The sequence below is a fragment of the Polypterus senegalus genome, chromosome 1, assembly GCF_016835505.1.
Source record: "Polypterus senegalus isolate Bchr_013 chromosome 1, ASM1683550v1, whole genome shotgun sequence".
NCBI lineage: Eukaryota > Metazoa > Chordata > Cladistia > Polypteriformes > Polypteridae > Polypterus > Polypterus senegalus.
In genome coordinates this window covers 171155046-171174243 of record NC_053154.1, presented here as the reverse complement: position 1 = coordinate 171174243, position 19198 = coordinate 171155046, and the positions used below count along the sequence as shown (strand labels likewise).

Below are 19198 nucleotides of genomic sequence, written 5' to 3'. Positions count from 1 at the left end.
CTGTATGGCAAGCAAAATAATCCATAGGAAATTAAAAAAAAAAAAAAAAAGAAATCCTAAAATATTAAGTGATCTGTTCTTTTCCTGGACTTAAGAGCCCCTCCTACATAAATAGGTCTGGGAAAAAATAGAATTGTTTGTCTTGTATATAAATTCAGTCATTGCACTGGAACACCCATGAGCACAGATGGTAAGACTTTGCTTTACACTTTGCAGTCTCTGCAGTTAACAAATTAATACAAACTCAGAATTATTTCCAAGAATTTCCTTGGCATGGCCATTAGACAAGGTTTTGTGCATAGCAATTCTTCCTGGAGTGCCTTATTCATTCTCATGGACAACATATTTGAACAGGAATGTCACGTCAGAGAGGGGATTAACTTCCTTGGCTTTTCCTTTCTCTGGCAGTGATATTACCATTTTGCTTAATCTCTGGGTTTAGATTAATTTTATTCTCTTCTTCACTGAAAAGAACTTTGATGTCATCCCAACGCCAGTATGGAGTTTTTCAGCATAGCATCTAGAAGGCCTTTAGAAGTAGCTTGGCATATAATAAGCAATGAAAGTGTGTAATAGGGAATAATATTAATAAAAAAAAAATAACACAACCTTCTCAAACTTGTTTAGTTCAGTTCAGAGCTGCAGGGATCCAAAGTCTATCCAAAGAGGAAGACAGGAGCTAACCCTGAGAAGGCAGCTATCTACTGAGGAAAATAATATTATTAATACTAGTGAACGTGAGGATAGATGATGAACAATGTTTTAGTTGTTGAATCAGTTTTCATTCCTTTACTATTGTTTTAGTAGTATTTGAGTGGTGCCCAATTATTTTTCCTATATTTTATTTGGAAATGTATTTGGGGTATTTTGAATTTTAGTGAATGCCTTTTACATTAAGTGGTTTTCTTACCAATCAGTCAATCTTTATTTTATTTATTGCAGGACTGTTTCTATTTGGTTTTACCCAATAGCATATTATAGTTCAGTGAAAAACAAAAGTTAGGAATGAAGTTGAAATCAAGGCTAATTGGTGGGAAAATATGAGAGAGAGAGGAAGAAAGAGTGAGAGAGGACAGCTCCCCCACAGTTAGTCACTGAATCCTTCACTTGTTTGTTTTGGCCCAGAGTTGCAGAGGCACCTCCTTTATTCACTCAGTTTGTTTTTCATTGCCTGAGCACCACATACATACAAGTGAGACTGAAGACCTGTTTCACTTTTATTAGTGTTTTATTTGGGCCTGTCACTCACATGAATGAAAGTGCATGTTTTACTGCAAAGAGAAATAGAAAGAAGACATACCTATACTAAAATCTGGACATCCATCCATTTAATGAACAATTTTAAAGAGTTAGAATGAGACAAAAACACTGAGCTTAAAGATGAAACTAGTCTCGAAGAGGGCACCAGACTATCCCAGGATACAATCACAAGCATTTTTACCACAAGATTTTATAGCCGTCAATCAGCCATCCTCTTTGGGGAGAAGAAGCAAAGTCTACACCGACAAGATTCAACTTGGCACTGAAACCATGAAGCAGCTACTGAACCACTATGCTGTCCTAAAATGGATGTGTAGTATGTCAGTTTTATTGATTTATAAGTTTGATAAAACAATGAAGTACAATTTCTTTGATGGGATGTAGTGAAAAGTCAAGCAAAATGACACCTTTTATTGGCTAACTAAAAGGATTACAATATATACAAGATTTCGAGGCAACTCTGGCCCCTTCTTCAGGCAAGATGTAGGGGCCTGAGTTGCCTCGAAAGCTTGTATATTGTAATCTTTTTAGTTAGCCAATAAAAGGTGTCATTTTGCTTGACTTTTCACTACATTCATAATGGCTAACAAGGTACAACACCCTAGTACTTTGAAGGGATGTGAAATATTCGTATGTGGGATTAAACTCTCATCCTCACTATCACTAGTCTTCGTGGACTCTTGTTCAAGTGAAGAAGGTGGGAGTGCTCACAGCAAAACTTTTAAAAAGCACACTAGACATGATGTTTTTTCTCTAGTTCTTTTTCAATTTAGGATGACACTTGGGCTGTCAAGTTTTTTTTTGTACCATTCATACTAAGTGCTGGAAAGTCTTTCTTTCTTTTGGTAGCTGCATTTGGAAATTCAGTTACAATATGCATTGGTCATTTGTGGCATTGTTTTCTTTCTTAAATGTTGTTTTCAGATTCTTAATTTTCATGTGAGCCATCATTTTATGAGTCCAATTGTTAGGACATACTCTTGATTGTCAGGGGCGTGGCCTCAAATGTCACACTGCCTGATGTCACTGATGCACCTGAGATAAGTTTTCCACATCTGCATTTGTGCATCATTTAAAAGAAATGTTGCTGTTGTTTATTAGCATTATTATCTCCTTTTTCTCTTCACCCTGTTCACCTCCGATCAGGTCATGCTACTTGCAGAAATTCTCAGATGATTCTGCACTTATGGAATGTATTGATAAAGGAGTAGGAGTATTGATAGGAGTCAGGTGGAGCATCTTTTTTGGTGTAAAGAGAATTCTCTGCATCTTAACATCAGCAAAATCAAGGACCAGGTTTTTTGACTTTCGCCACAACAAAGATCCTCTATGTCTGGTCACTAATCTAGGAGTGGATGTAGAGGTTGTCCACTCCTACAAGCACTTGGAGGTCCACATCAATGACAGGTTGGACTGGTCTTTGAACACAGAGGAACTATATAAGAAAGGGCAGTCTTCCTTAGAACACTGCATTCCTTTAATGTGAATAGCTACATCCTTCACATCTTGTTCAACTCTGTGGTGGCCAGTGCAATTTTCTACACTGTGGTGTGCTGAATCAGTTAAATCACTTCAAGAGGGGCCCACCAATTCAATAAGCTAATTAAAAGCACAGGCACAGCTATGGGATGCACTCCGGACCCCCAGGAGGTCATAGAATAGGAGAGAATTTAAAAAAAAAAAAAGTGAAAGTACTTATGAACAATGCTGCACATTCTCTCTCTGACACACTATCATTGAGAACTTTCAGCCAACAAATTATACAAATTCTTTATACCAACAGCAGCACACCTGCAAAATGTCTCACTGGGATGGCCAAGTCAGAAGTTTTCTTTTCTTTCTTTTTTATTCTTCTTCATTTTTAGTCATTCTGGTGAGTGTTCAGACCAAAGTGTATGTGTATATCTATTTATCTTTCTATTTATGTATTTACTAGCAAAATACCTGCGCTTCGCAGCGGCGAAGTACTGCCTTAAAATTTTTATTAAGAAGAAAATTAAACCTTTTTAAACTGAGGGAAAATATACCAATAATTATCTGTTAAGGATCTCTTTGTATACCACATTGTGAGTTCGGCTCTCCGGTTGTAATATGACCAAGCTGTGCACTGAGCTTACTCTTAAGCATGCAATGTACAGTTGGCCATGTGAAAAGTAATCTTGTTTTAGATCTCACAGCTTGGATTGCTGCTGTCATAATCGGTTTGAGTTTCATGGTTTGTTTCAATTACGACAGTATTTGAAGGACTTGTTGTGTTGAAGTGACATTCAGCATCTGTCAAGCGTTGTAAGTATACAACCGGTTTCATCGATAACTTCACATCCAGCTTTTAAGAGTTTAAACATTCATAAACATCAAAGTGTCCACTACTGAAATCGTCACCTGTGAGTATAAGATGTTTAAGAGGCATTGGCGTTGTCGAAAGGTGTAAAATATTTGACCATTTTGGTGCACTTGAAAGCGACAACCGAACAATTCAGCGGCAGCCATCAACTCACATGCAGATGCATAGGTGAAGGGCTTAAGCATTCACTCTTATAGTGCTCCTGTGTAGAATAATTATCTCCTGTACCGTCATCAGTCCACACCTTGAACCTGTCCCAGTCATTCAATACATAAGACACAATGTTCCTCCGGATATCAAGAGTGAGCCTGATATGGCCGTGCAATATGTAACAAAGAGAATGGAAAAGGTAGGTGCCATCTCCGGGCATAGAAACAACTCGGTAAGTGACAGTTCTTTGATCGATGGTGATCACCTCGATAGACATGTTAATGGGGATACGGTTGGAATGATAAAGGAAATGGGTACCTGAACAATGTAAAGTAAGTCTAAAATACCTACACAATAACTATAATCGTAATGAATGAACAATAAAACAGTGAAGAAGCCATGGATTAAATTAAAAGGCTGTAGTTATCAGCAGGGAGACGTGAATCCCGCGGCGTAGCAAGAAAGGGAATGTAGAGACTGGAGCGACGGACGGCCTTATATAGGCAGGCAGCCAACAACATGGGAGGCGTTGGGATGGGGACCCAACGCCGCCGCCTCACACGGTGACCGAGCTGCAGGCTATGGACGTATATATGTACGTAAGTAGGATTCAGTTAGCGTTGGGAACGCGTGTACCATATTTCTTGAAGATGGGCCCATAAGTAACAAAGACCGTTGAAAAGTTCAATATGGAGGCTGACAGTGGCATCATACCACAGAAATAAGTACGTACATTGGTTTTGGTTAGCGCAGGGAAGCCACCAACCAAATTTCGTGAAGATGGGGTCAGCCTTCTACCTACACGGTAAGTTGGAGAATTAGTGACATTGGAAAGTTCAATATGGCGGCCGACAGTGGCGTCATACCATCGAAATAAGTACGTACATCGGTTTCGGTTAGCGCAGGGAAGCCGCCTACCAAATTTTGTGACAGTTATGACCGTTACGTGTAGAATTTCGAAATGAAACCTGCTTAACTTTTGTAAGTAAGCTGTAAGGAATAAGCCTGCCAAATTTCAGCCTTCTACCTACATGGGAAGTTGGAAAATTAGTGAGTGAGTGAGTGAGTCAGTGAGGGCTTTGCCTTTTATTAGTATAGATTTAAAGAGCTTATGTAAAAAGCCAGATTTCCCCCGGAGATATATAAAGTTCTATCTATCTATCTATCTATCTATCTATCTATCTATCTATCTATCTATCTATCTATCTATCTATCTGTTTATCTATCTATCTATCTATCTTTGTATGTTTTTGACATTGATTTAGGATGGATTCTCATTTAGTCTTTTTGCTTGTATTTTTTGACATTTCTTCTCCCAGTCATTGCCATTTTCACAGCCAACTTTTGCGGCATGACTTTTCCGTAATAATAGTGAATCTGAAAGTATGGATGTAGAGTACTGCACACCACCACCTTATATGTATGGGGCTTGTTGACACAATACATCGCATGACCTTGATGTTATGTGACTATCGATTATGGCCTCAACTAAGCAAAGACTTTCAGAAAATTGTGGCAATCATAAACAACAGAATAGCATTGTTCTATCTCAAAAGAAACAGAAATAACTTTAATGGAAAAGATACGGAGAATGAGATGGAATCTAAAATGATATTCCAAGTTTATACCTAAAAAAGACTAAACTGATTTTTAGTTAAACTCTAATCAAAATCCAAACATCAAAGCTTTTATGGACAAAGCTGATGTTTGAAAAAGCCAGAAACGCAATAACAAAGTAAATCACAAGTAAGCAATTTTGTTTCCAGTCTTGGATGAGACATTCTTAATGTCATCTTAGTTTAAAAGTCAAGGGTCACACATTCTCAGAGGATCATGGGATGCATCATTATGGAAACAGGCATGTTATAACACTAAAATGGCAGCACTTGCAAAAAGAGGTGCAAAATGGGGGAATGTAAAAGATACAAGGGGGCCACTAAAGTACTTTGCTTATTATATAGTGAAAGTGATTCACCTTCATAGGAGAGCGATTGTAGCAGACTAATTGCTATTGGGCAAAAAAACAAATCTTGCATACCCAATGCAAAACAACTTGCTATACCCTTGCTGATAACAAAAGCAAAATGGCATCATAACATAGTGATAATTTTTTAAACAATCCTGCCACCAACCCCCAATTTTTCCCTGTAAGTTGGAGGACCTGATTGCAGGGCTGGATGCAGATTAAAGTCATACCCAGAACGGAGCAATTGCTGGTTAAGGGCCTTGCTCAAGGGCACAACGGAGTAGAGTAATTTCTGGTGTTTATGGGATTCAAACCAGCAACCTTCCAATTTCCAGCGTAGATCCCTAGCCTTAGAGCCACCACTCTACCCACCAAGTAATTTGAATTATGGGAACCAAAAAGTCATCTGTACAGCAGCAAAAGTGGTCATCATGAAAGGCATTATAACAAATACGAGGTGCGATCCAAAAGTTCCCGGAATGCATTTATTTAAAAGCATACACACCAAATAACAATTAATGGTGAACAGTTCCTTCAAAATAGTCACCCGCTGAGTTGATACACAAGTCCCAGCGAGATTTCAACCTTTCGAAGCACCTCTGGAAGTCGTTTTTTGTCAGTGTGTTCAAGACGTCGGTTGTTACCACTTGGATCTCCTCCATTGTCTCAAATCTGCGTCCCTTGAACCTCATCTTCATCTTAGGAAATAAAAAAAATCAGACGGCTCTAAATCAGGGGAGTACAGAGGGTGGGGAATGGCAGTAAACTTTGTAGAAGCCAAAAATGTGCGCACAATCAGAGATGTGTGAACTGGTGCATTGTCGTGATGCAAAAGAAATGACTTGTCAGCCCACATCTGAGGACGTGTTCGACAAATTCGATTTCGCAAACGCCTTTGAACATGTAGAATGCTCCATCCACCGTCTGTACTTGTGGCACAAATTCCTTGTGGATTACACCCTTCACATCAAAGAAGCAAATGAGCATTGACTTAGGATTTCTGTGAACTTGTCAAGTCTTTTTGGGTCTTTCAAATCACTCATTTTCACAAACAACCCTTCACAGACACAACCGAAGTTTAAACGAGAACTGCGACTTGAAAAACAACTGCACTGACACGTGATAACAGCTCTCATGGACAACTTAAACTGCTGTCTAGTGACGATTGATATAACCAAACCCTTCTGGCTGCAGAATAAATGCATTTCGGGAACCTTTGGATCACACCTTGTAAATATGCTATGATTTAGTCAGTAAAGTGCCTTAAAGGATGTTATATAAATGATGATATATAGGATGATTTATTAGTGGTTGGATTTGCATAATGTACTTATCAAGAGCTCTTCATGATAGTGACATTGCTTGTCAGGACCATTACCATGACAGAGAAACCTAGGTCCCATCCACATTAAAACATTTTTGTTTAAGTGCACAGACATTTGCCTCCGGGTGGGACGGTGGTAGCGCTGCTGCCTGACAGTTAGGAGACCCGGGTTCACTTCCCAGGTCCTCCCTGCATGGAGTTTGCATGTTGTCTGCATGGGTTTCCTCCAGGCACTCAGTTTCCTCCCACAGTCCAAAGACATGCAGGTTGGTTGTCCTGCGGTGGGTTGGCACCCTGCCCGGGATTGGTTCCTGGGATTGGCTCCAGCAGACCCCCGAGGCCCTGTGATCAGATTCAGCGGGTTGGACAATGGATGGATGGATGGACATTTGTCTCCATTTTCACCTTTCATCCACACTCCTGAGTCAGAGACTTTACAAAATACCAGCATTGTGTTTCAGTGTGGATAGGTGAAAAATAAAGATTTGTATAAACACTGACTCCATCACATTCTCTTTGACTCATGCTTATCACTTGGCTCTTCCCTGATTGGATCCTGCTTATTACAATACCTCATTCCTTGATTGGTCACTCTTCATGAAAAAAACACATATTCCAACATAGCATATTTGCTTTCTATAGCACTTAATGTGTTGCTTATCTGTATTCATCGATAATCACATTTTGTGAAATATTTAACAATCACGGTCAAGCGATTAGAACTGCCAGGTGTCCAATTGACAGGTTTGGTCCAATTGATATGGCATGGCATTGGGGATCAGACTACACAAGTATGATGCCACTCCCAGCAGTCATTTTGCAAAATTTAATTTCAGCATTAGAAAACTAGCTGATGACTCACACTATAAGACAACAAACCGAAGTTTCTGACATGACAGAAATTCTTCCAATTTTGCGATAGCCCAATAGTGAGAGACACTCAGGCATCACAACTAATGCCAATGACAGTTAAGGAAGATCACATTTTGGCCAACTCAGAAAATCAGGCTTAAAATCATGCTAAAAATGGCACAGTGTAGGCCTGGTTTAAAAGTCCATGCTGTGTGCATGCCCAGTGTAGGTGGGCAATAATAACGTGAATTTTTGGTTGTTTTTGCATGGATAGAAATACTTTTGTAATTGATGTGAAAATGCTAGTGTAGACGAAGATAATTTTTATGTAATAACGCCATTTTAAAGTGAAAATGGTAGTATAGATGTAGCCCTACAGTACAGACAGTTATTGTGACTTGGCTTGAAGAAATCCATCTTATCTCTCAGTTATCATTAACTCAAATGACCTGATTGTTTCCATTTTAAAGGACAACACAGAGCATTCCATATGCATACATTGTCCAGATGTTGTAAATAACAATGACAGCGTGAGAAGAGCAAACAGCAATTGCCTGTTGATCAGTTTCCACACAATTGAAATGAAATAACAATTGAAGTTATGTTTAATGGTTGTGAGTTATTTACACACACACACAAAGCAGGTGTTTCATGCTCAGTTGATAAAGTTATCAGAAACCCAAGCCACTCTTACTGCTGGATCACACTTGTGTTGCTTCATGGGCTTGCAAGATATTTCTTTTTTTGTTCATATTGCTGCAATATTCCTTCACCACAAATTATAATTCAATTAATGCTTGCATTTTTGGATATAACACGAGGGTCATCTGAAATTCAGAAACTGCAAATTGCAGGACGCAATCAGAACCAAGGTTATTATAGTTTTGCCTTTTTATTTTAGTTTTTATTTCTATATTTTTTCTGACCTTACTTGGAAATTCAGTTTAGTTTTAGTTTTCCTTCATCGTGTATTTTTAGTTTTAGTTTAGTTTTTATTTCACAAAGACATTTCTATTTTATTTTTATATCTATTAGTTTCAGTTTTAGTTTTAGTAATTATGACATGGAGCTCCTATGGAGTTTAGTTTTGTGTCACTATCAGACAGAACTGTACACTTAACTGTACACTTAAGGTTTGAATACGAGTTTAATGTTAGTAGAAGCTTACTGCACTACATGGTTTACAATCTGGTTTTGATTTTGTCTGATAAAAACAAGCATAATCAAAACTAGATAGTGAATATGAACAATTTTCTAAGTTTTAAAATATTTTCTCATGAAAATCACGGGGGCTTAGGAAGAACAGGACTCTTAGACTTGAATCAGTGTGCAGACCCCACCTAGCAGTATTGAGGGAAACAAAGAACAACAAGCATGTAGTGTGAAGGTTAGGGGCAGTGAGACTTGAATAGCCCAACATAAAGGACAGTAAACCCATAATGAGCAGAGAAAGAGCAGGTAATAGGAGTACGGATAGGCATAAAACGACCAAGATAGCATCTGAGAGTAAGAACAATATATACATTATCTAAACCTGTTTATCCAGAGCAGGATTGCAGGAAACCTGGAGCCTACCGCAGCAGGTTTGGATGTAAGGCAGGAAAAATCCCCGGTATGCAATGAGGTTGATGTTAAGAACAAAAAGAATATGATATTTCAACTATCTATATTGACAGAGAGAGAGAAACATGAAAAAAGGGAGACAAATATTTTAAAATATAATTCTGCTAATGGATTACTTTCACAATTTCAGGTATTTTGCGTTGACAATATGAACCAAAAAAGATAAATGAATAAATACAAAAAACCCATAGTATGTTTAGTTTTTCATCACTTGGCAGACTCTCTTCGCCTACCTACCTTTGTTTGTGTCGCTTCATTGTTAAACAATGTTTTTAAAGCAAAAGCGATTGGTCAGCAACAATATGCTGATCTTGTATGATGACCTAGTCAGTGTCTCAATCAGTGCCATTTTATTTTCAAAAACCAGGAGTGGTCTCCCGTACACTATCTTATATACTTGGATATGGGGATGGATATTTGAGGTGTAAACCACAAGAAAATTATTATATTTTTATATTATGTACGTTAAGGAACCATCAACAACAAATCAAATCAAATTAATAATATATTGAACAATTATTATAAAAGTAAAGTTGAATAAATCGGACTCTACAGCTGCATGAGTAAAAAAAAAAAAATTTGTTCAGGTAAAGTACCACTTCCGGGTGATGTATTTGCCCAAATACACATTTACAATTGTAGTGTAACAAACAATGCCGAATTTCATCCATCTATCTAGTTGCGTTTTTGAGTTATCGTGTTTATATACACACAGACACACGTGCACACACATACCATTTCAAAAAACGGTATTTTTGGACTCTGGTAGGTCTATAACAGTAGTGGCGAACCTATGGCACGCGTGCCAAAGGGGGCACTCAGAGCCCTCTCAGTGGGCACGCGCGCCGTCGCCCGAGCACAGAGTTCGTTACTATAAAGCCAGAGGAATGCAGGGCCGGGCTGCTCCCCTCACCGCTCCCCCTCTTCACGCGTGCCGGAGGACTTTTCTCACATCATCCGCCCCTCTGCCCAGCAGCCCAATGGGAGCGCTTCCTTCCTCTCCTGTCATGCTGCTTGAGTGTGCGGCACGGACTGCAGCCTTTTGAGTCTGTGATTCCCGTGGTGGGGTTGGAGGGGATGTGGTATAGCGGGTCCACAGCTCAAAATTGAAAAGGCCAGTTTTAACAGATAATTGCCGCACTCGCGGCTTAAAGGGGGTTATGGTAGAGTGGCCAAAGCGGTTTCCGGGAGCTTTGTGATGTGGGCAGTCCTCGCTTAAGCGCACAGGTGAGGAGTTGTCCGCATCTGTAATTATTGCCGGGAGTTGCTAATCGCCACACCTGATCCACGACCCGTAATATATAATGGAAGCTTTGGGGGCGGAGCTTAATAGGGAAGACCTGCATGAAACACTTGAGAGGATCGAAGGGATGACAAAGGACAGCACAGTTAGTTATGAAAATGAAATCCTTAAAGTGTGCAATTCTCTGCCAAATAATCTTAAGTCAATCAAGGCACTTGAGATTGCTTTCCTTACTTTGTTTGGAACATCTTATGCTTGTGGGCAGCTGTTTTCAGCTTTGAATTAAATAAAATCTGACACCAGAAACAGACTAACAGATGACCTGAGTGCTGCATGTGTTGCTCTCAAGCTTACAAAGTATGAGCCAAGGTTAGACAAATTATCAGCATGTATACAACAGCAAAAAGCACATTAATTGTTCAAAAGCATACCGAATGCAAACTTTTACCTTTCAACAAAAAGTTGTTTGTATCATTGAAAGCTCCGTTATTATGTTTTTCTTTTAAGACAAAAGATGTTAATGTATGAGTTGCTTTTCTAAACTAAAAGCTCAGTAGATAGAGAGACAGACAGAGCATCAGTATTGGCAGTTCAGTCCAATTTATCATCCAGCTGCACTCCCAGGTATTTATAGGTCTGCTCCCTCTGCACACAGTCACCTCTGATGATCACGGGGTTCATGAGGGGCCTGGGCCTCCTAAAATCCACCACCAGCTCCTTGGTTATGCTGGTGTTCAGTTATAGGTGGTATTCAGGTTAAATTGCCATGTTGGCACTTTGCGATAAATAAGTGGGGTTTGGATTGCAGTTTGAGAACTTGGTTTCTAAATGGTTCGCCATCACTGGTCTATAACATCAAGATTCATCAAAATATTGAGGTTTGAATGTTTTCATGTTAATATACTTCTCTATACCTCGTATATGAGAAAGTAAACATGATTTCTCCTGTGCGAAGTGGCAGGTGAATTGCTATCGACAAAAAGCAGTCACCTGAGAAATAAACTGAAACATTACTCATGTGATTTTTCTGTCCATATGGTAAATGTTTTGTTGACCAGCACATTCTGATTTCAGCCGTTTCAAATACATCTTGATATACAACAAGCGCAAAGAAAGGCAGCACGTACGTAAATTGCTTTCTATTTCACACGCTTTACATACCTGTATTCAGCTTGCTCTGTCACCACAAATTCTGTTTTAGAGTTAAACTTACAAAGGTTAAAGACTAACGGCAAGAATATTCATTCAAAAACGAAAACTAAAAATATTTTAGAAAATTATTATTTTATTTCAGTTAGTCTTTCCAGTTACTTTAATAGTTTTATTTAGTTTTAGTTTTTCATTTCGGTTTTGTTAATTATTTTATTTCAGTTTATGAAAACGTTTTTTTAATAATAGTTTCAGTTTTGATTTTAGTTTTCGTTAACTATAATAACCTTGATCAGAACTCAGCAAGGTGTTTGTCTATTGATTGATTAAAAGAGTTTATTATATTTAAGTAATGTGTTATCCAAAAAAGCAAGCAAACAAGCATTAATTGAATTATAATTTACTTAGAATTACTTCATTATAATAAAACGCACCAGCATTATGATGCAGTGGTGGCTGCTGCCCCTCAGCATTAAGGATTGTGGCCTCAGCACATGCACTGTTTTTGTACAGTTTGCTCATTTTCCTTCTGTCTATGAAGTGGTTTCCAGTACTCTGGTTTTCCTACCACATCCCAAAAGCATTCTGATGGCTCTAAATTGGCCTTGTGTGATTGAGTGCCATAGTGTGACACATGTATGTAGCCTGAAATGGGTTAGCACTCTGGTTCCTGCTTTGTATGGTAGGACAAACTCCAGTGCCCATTTACCTTCAACTGGATTAACAGATAAAGAATAGAAGAATGTCTCTAGATAGATTAAAACATCTGGGTCATCTGCTTTGTCTTTTCACCCAAGTCCTTTTGGCATTTGTTTTGGGAATTTCCCACGGCCTCAGCTTTTTGATGTGTATCAGAGTTTGTTTCATCTGTCCTTTACTGTGACACCCCTTTCACTCCTCAAGTCTTTCTCCTCCCAGACCCTCTGTTTCCTGTCTTTCATTCTTCCAGCATAAACTGTTCTCTTTGGGCAGTCACTTCAAAATTACCGCTTTCCTCTGGATAATCCTCTGATACCTGATCATTTCATTTCTAGAACCATTTTCTTTAATATTACATTACTGGAAGTAAGGATGAATGGTGCATTCTGCTTCTTCATTTTGTAATGGCAGACTTGTGTAACCTTTTCAGAACTCTATGGACGAAACTCGTGTCCTGTTGTCCAGATAGCTTTGTGTGTTTTTGTTTTTTGTGTTTCGGAATTGAAGTTTCCTGGGCCATCCAGAGCTTATTACTCTTTACTTGAAGTTGTTTTTGATTGCATAGGGCTAGGGTTGGTGAGTAGTTGCTATGAGTATTCTTATCTAATTACTTAATGTTGATTGGCATTATTGTGTTGTATTGCAGTCATTTAATTAAAATTTAATCATAAAAACATCTGATAGATGGGCTGAAATATGCAAATTGTACAGCAAGCTATGGTTAAGCCCAAAAATAGTAAAAAGTTGCATGCCATTATTGTGATTTAACTCCAAGAACTTCTTATTGGGCAGAGTAACAGTATTTTCTTCCTTTATTTTTTATGGTTGAAAATGTATATTAAAAAAGGAATATTCCCAGGTGTTCAACATCCCACAATACCTCAGCCTACTTTTATATTTGGTTTTAAGGCTTTTCTTGTGCAGGTTAGTACATACTGTTCTTCACATTATAGAACACAATATTGGTCTGAACATTCAGAATGTTTAAGGGAATTAATTAAACAACTTTGATATTTAATGATAAATTAGTTCAGAAAATTGTACATTTTTATTTAATTTTAATTATAAACTCTAAGCAATGAATGCGTCTCAGCACAATAAAAAATCATACTTTCTCTACAGTAAAAATGTTATTATCTGCAGATCTCTTCATTAGCCTTACAATGAGCATATCAGGCTGTCACTGAATGTCAGGGATTCGTACATTTGATCCAAAGAGTTTGAAAATTTTTCTGTTATAATCCACATTCAGAAACTTTGAGGGTTAACCCAAGGCCCTTACCTTGGAAAGACTGTGCATTTTTCGCAATATGATACTTGATCTCCATACTTAGAGCTTGAATTTTTTCGATGGTCTCCCGGCGCACAGCCAACTGGTAGCTGTCTTCCATTTTTCTTGTGCAGCAGGTGGGCTCTTTGTGTTGGCAGATGGAAAGGTCCTCTTCTGCTGAAAGCAAGCGAAATCAGAAAGCATAAAAGTAAAAGTCAGATTAGTGCATAAGGACACCGTATTGATAATTTTGTTAATTTATTCCTATGTTGATCTTGTTAGCCAGTTCCTGGACTGTCAGTTAAAAAGCTCCAAATAACATATAGACATCACTTAGTAAGCAGACATTTTCACAATATCATCCTTAGAAATAAAAATGTCAGTCTTCTTAGATAGATAGATAGATAGATAGATAGATAGATAGATAGATAGATAGATAGATAGATAGATAGATAGATAGATAGATAGACAGATACTTTATTAATCCCAAGGGGAAATTCTTCTCCCTCGTCGTCATCTTTTACCATAACTAAGTGGGATTGATGCTTTATAGGTTTTATCTTGATTTTTATGAATGAATTATGATCATTTTAAGTGATCCCAGGATCAGGGCAAAATCTGAGTATAATAGATTGTCTATTTTCTATATTTTATATATATAAAAAAACTCAGACTTTTCAAATTATGTTGTTTGTAAATACTATAATGTGTTTTTCCACCTCTAGCCTGAAATGCCAATTGTAAGCAGTGGCTGCTCTTTTAACGATCAGGTTTTTGTGTAAAGAAAAGCTTGAGGGCTCAAAATGGGACTGATGAAATCTATTTGTGAAGCCGGCAGTATACAGAATGATGAGCCCAATACACATAAAACCATCAATGCCAACATGATGCTTTATCCCAAAACTGCTCCTAATTATGACTTTTACTTCAAAAATGTTTCAGTGTCGTTAAAGTTCCTTAGGCTCCTGCAGCTTAACAGTAATGTTTAAAATCAGAATGAGAAAGATTTCTTTCACTAATTGGCTCTGACTTCAGAATTTGCAAGAAAAAGTGGAGTTGTTCCCTTTACCTGGGTTTTAACATGTAATAAGTTGCTATTCTTTGCCATATTATTAACAAGCAGGAAACATAAGGTTGTTACTGTCATCCTAATTTGTAGTGATCAGCTGCACTTCACTATCTTCCTTACAACTTTTATCAGGTTTATGTGGTGATTGCAAAGCCAGAGGCAAAGAGCAGGCTTTTCTAAATGGAATCTGAAAACTATAAAAAATTCAGGAATGTCGACAGCTAATTGCCTCCTTTCCTTTTTGGACCATTGAACACACACTGACCACTTCTCCAGCATGTTGGTTTTTGGCTCTATTTTATGCACACACCTCACTCTAGCTGTCATTTCATTTTTTTATTTTTATAACTACCTTTTAAGGCTTCCAAAGAAGGTTTTAATAAATAAACGGTAGGCTAGGACAAAAGTGCATCACTATTGCTGTTTCAAGCCATTGATTTTTGCTAAGTTTCCACATTAATTTATTTAATTTATTCTTTGAATTGAATGTGGCACACACTGCCAGATCCTTACCTAATACCACCAGGAGAAAGTGTGAAATAAATCATTCAGGGGACACTGGTCCATCACAAGGCATATGCTCATCCACAAACTCCTTCTCAATCAGCTTAGAATTACTAACTAGAGAAACATGAACGTCATTAGGGTGTAGAAAGAAATCAGAGGACCCTGAGGGAACATTCAGACTCCAACAGAAACTGAAAAGTCTGCAATTTCAATCCAGATTGCTGGAGATGTGGGACAACCCTAGTAGCTTCCAGGCCACCTTTAATGGTTTATTTATTTATTGTGCCTCACTGATGCAGCTTCTTAGAGTTGTCATGCATGTGCGAGTAGGAGGATGTTATATGGACCAAGCAAAGGTAATTCCACGCCAGGCCAGGGGGTAGCAGGGTGCACTCAACCTTCTCCTGTTATCTCTGCAGACAAGCCATGGGAAAACCTATCTGGCTCAATGTTGATGACATCACTTCCAGCACCTACAAGAACGTCACTTCTGGTTCTGACGCACAAATTGACATCAGAAGAACACCACTTCCGGTTCCCCTACATCACTTCTGGTTCCTATACATCACTTCCAGTTTGATCCCTTAAAGCCGCCATCTTTGCAGACCTTCAGCAGTTCAATTCTAAACTCCAACAGAGAAACATCTCTTGCAAAAAATCAACCCATTGCAGGCACGGTCAATATATGGGTGGCTGTCCCAAATTTTTTTAAGTGTGTCGAGTCTGATCATTTTACAGAGTCAAACCCCATACTCTTTCACTCCACATTTTGCATTGTTTCTGCAGGGGTTTTCCTAAAGTTTTTCCCCTAACTTTGCAAAGATATGAACATCAGATTAGTTTTGCCCCATGTGAGTATGTCTAAGTGGGGGTCTCTCCATTGCACCTAAAGCTGTCAGATAAGATCTGGGCCCTGATGAATCCAAACCGAATTTAGCGGTTTTATAAATGTTATTATTTACTGTATTTTATTCCACTTGCCTATTTACTTTTTTGTTGCATAATGGCCTTTTTATGAAAGGTGCATTATTAAATATAAGCTTTCTTTATATTGTTTTATAACAATTTTTTACGATGATTATAATATGCTAATTTTTCTACTGAAAATATATTTTTGGTATTTGGTACACTGTGTTAATCCCCTAGAGAAATTGTCTTTTCACCTAGGGTCAGCCATAGTACAGCACCTCTGGAGCAAAGGCCTTGCTCAAGGGCCCAGCAAAGTAAGTTCCTTTCTGGCAGTATTTGTCAGAAATCCAACAAAAATGTTGTGTTGTCAGATAATGGAGACATTGAAGAAGTACATGTAAGAAAGAAAGCCCGCTTCTACCCTGTGAAATTTTTATTTTGTTCTTATTTTTCTTTTTCCCATTTTAGCTTTAGGTTCCCACATTTCTGGTTGGACAAACTAAAGATTTTTTGTCTAATTTTCCAACAGAAACAGGCAGATTTTCCCAGTATTCAGAAGCTTAACATCATCCCAGTTCTCAAAACTATAACAGGGTGAAGATGGAGCCGTACCTCCCTGAGAAAAATAAAATTTTGGAGAGCATGATATCACTGAACCACGTTAGATGAAGACAAGAGGTACCATCTATTATTCAAAGACAAGGAGAAGAAAATCTGAGACGAATCAAAGAAGATGTCACCAGGATGCCTGGAGGAAATCGGTTAAGGCAGCTTCTAAATGGTGCAGAGAGCCTATCCAGTTACAAAGTGGCCAACAATAATAAGAAAAAACAAAGTAACGCCTTTACCGCACAATCCTAGTTTTAATGGAGCACCACTATATGCCACCCTCATGTGGAACAAAATGTTCATAACAAGGAAAGTTGGTTAATAAATACAAACTCATTGTAGTGTGGGTGTATATATTTTATATCAGAAAAGTACAATATTAACATCATGGACAACCACCAAAGTCACTTTCTCCACTCACATCCAAAGAAAGTTCACTCTCTTTCTCCTATTGTCTCCTATTGCCAGGTTTAGCTCCCACCAAAGATCTCATCTCCTGACTTGTTTGGCCAGGAATTGTTTTATGTTCCCTTAAAGAGCCACTTCTGTGGCACTCTCTAAAGTCACTTCAGGAGATAGGAATGCCACCAGATATTTCTGCTGCCTTTCTTATAGAGCTGCCCCTATAGTCTGGAGGTTTCCCTGCAACCCTGAACCCTCATGTATGTAAAGGATGTAGGCCCACGTTTTCTTTCTGGGAAATACAGTAAATCCTTCCAGCTTCTGGACCATTTACCTCCAGTTTTCGTAAGAATCTAGTTCTGCTAGAGAAACCCATTTCAAGGCACTTAGACTTAAATTGAACGACTTTCTCTTAAAGCTGACTCTACTTAGAACTTCAGTTGTGGCATATCTTAAAGCTTGTTCAACCTTCTGCTGAGACAATGGCCAGTGGTGGACCTACACTTTTGGGACCCTGGAGCTTAAACTGTTAAGGGGGCCTCTTCACAACCAGCAACATAGTCTGGGTAACCACTATTATCTTCTTCAATGGGGTTGATCCAGATCACCACAAATTAAAAAAAAAATTGAAAACATGTTGATTAAAATTGCTGTAGTAGTGAATTACACAATATCATTAATTAGTATTATTTTTAAAAACCCTTCTCATACAGTAGACACCAAAACTTGTTAACCAATGTGGACTAAAGTCTTTTCTGGGACCCCTCTGGGATTAGAGGACCCAGAGGTTTAAGCTTCATTAGTTTCACAGTAGATCTGCTCCTGCCCAAGGCTCTTGGGATGTGAATCTTTCTCTAGAAGAAGCCAATCCATGGTTTTACCATTGTGGATCTTCCTGTTGCTTTTACACTTACCTTTGTGCCCTTTCCCTAACTCTGCCATGACAGACCAGAGTTCTGTCTCATAGTCTTCAACTAATTACCTTCTTTAGTGCTCATGACAGTGTCGCTTCAATGATCCTATAGTCTCCCTCAGCAATCTTCCCGTGATTGCCTTGAATTAATCTGCTGTCCTACAAACCCTACAATGAAGGTCTCTTGAGAGCTGCCACTTATTTCTGGGCTTTTATCCAGCATACACTTTCCCACTGGTACACACTGGTATTGGATTCCTGTTCAAATTAAAGGATGGTAGGTGAAAGGACACATTCTCCGTTTATGCAGATGTACTTTATATTACCAGCCAAGGCCACTGTAGCCCCCTGATCTGACCCCAGATTTCAAACAGAAGTTTAGGACACAACATAAAGGGTCCGCTGTATGTATTAAAGAACTGATGTTCCATTTGTTCAACGTTAAAAAGAATTTTGAGCTATAAGATGCCACCCTCTTCTTCCTATTAACACAATTTTTCACTAACATGTAAAAACAACAAAATATTAAATCTTCAAAATAGCATCCCAGAACTAAAACCTTGAACAGCAAGAAGCTTTAATCCCTGAAGACAACTTTCAGGTTTTAATAAAAAAAAGCAATGCCATTTTTAAAGTAATCATCTTTTATTTTGAAAATACAAATGGTTTATGTCAAACTAAATGAAAACTCCATAGTACAATAGTGGTGGACTTGGTTCACTTCGTGCTCTATAATCATGGCGATTCCTGTCTGCTCTCATTTATTCATTTGTATCATATGCTGTCAAAACCTGCATCTTCACGATAAAAACGACACCACATACACGTTTACAAATGAATAACTGTCAAGGGTGCAGAATAGGAATTCAGCCCAGCTGACATTTCCACACTTCATTTGCGCAGCAAACA

General features: G+C 38.3%; 1 protein-coding gene across 3 annotated transcripts in view; it reads right to left on the bottom strand.

Annotated features, from left to right (window-relative positions):
• LOC120535224 (glypican-5-like) overlaps nucleotides 1-19198 on the bottom strand; it is a 327258-nt gene that overhangs the window by 298611 nt on the left and 9449 nt on the right. For 2 of the 3 annotated variants that reach the window (XM_039762929.1, XM_039762946.1), the window contains exon 2: nucleotides 13893-14057. In XM_039762929.1, the coding sequence (XP_039618863.1) occupies nucleotides 13893-14057 (165 nt within the window). The remainder of the gene's footprint in view (nucleotides 1-13892; nucleotides 14058-19198) is intronic. The other variant, XM_039762938.1, reaches the window with a different exon arrangement.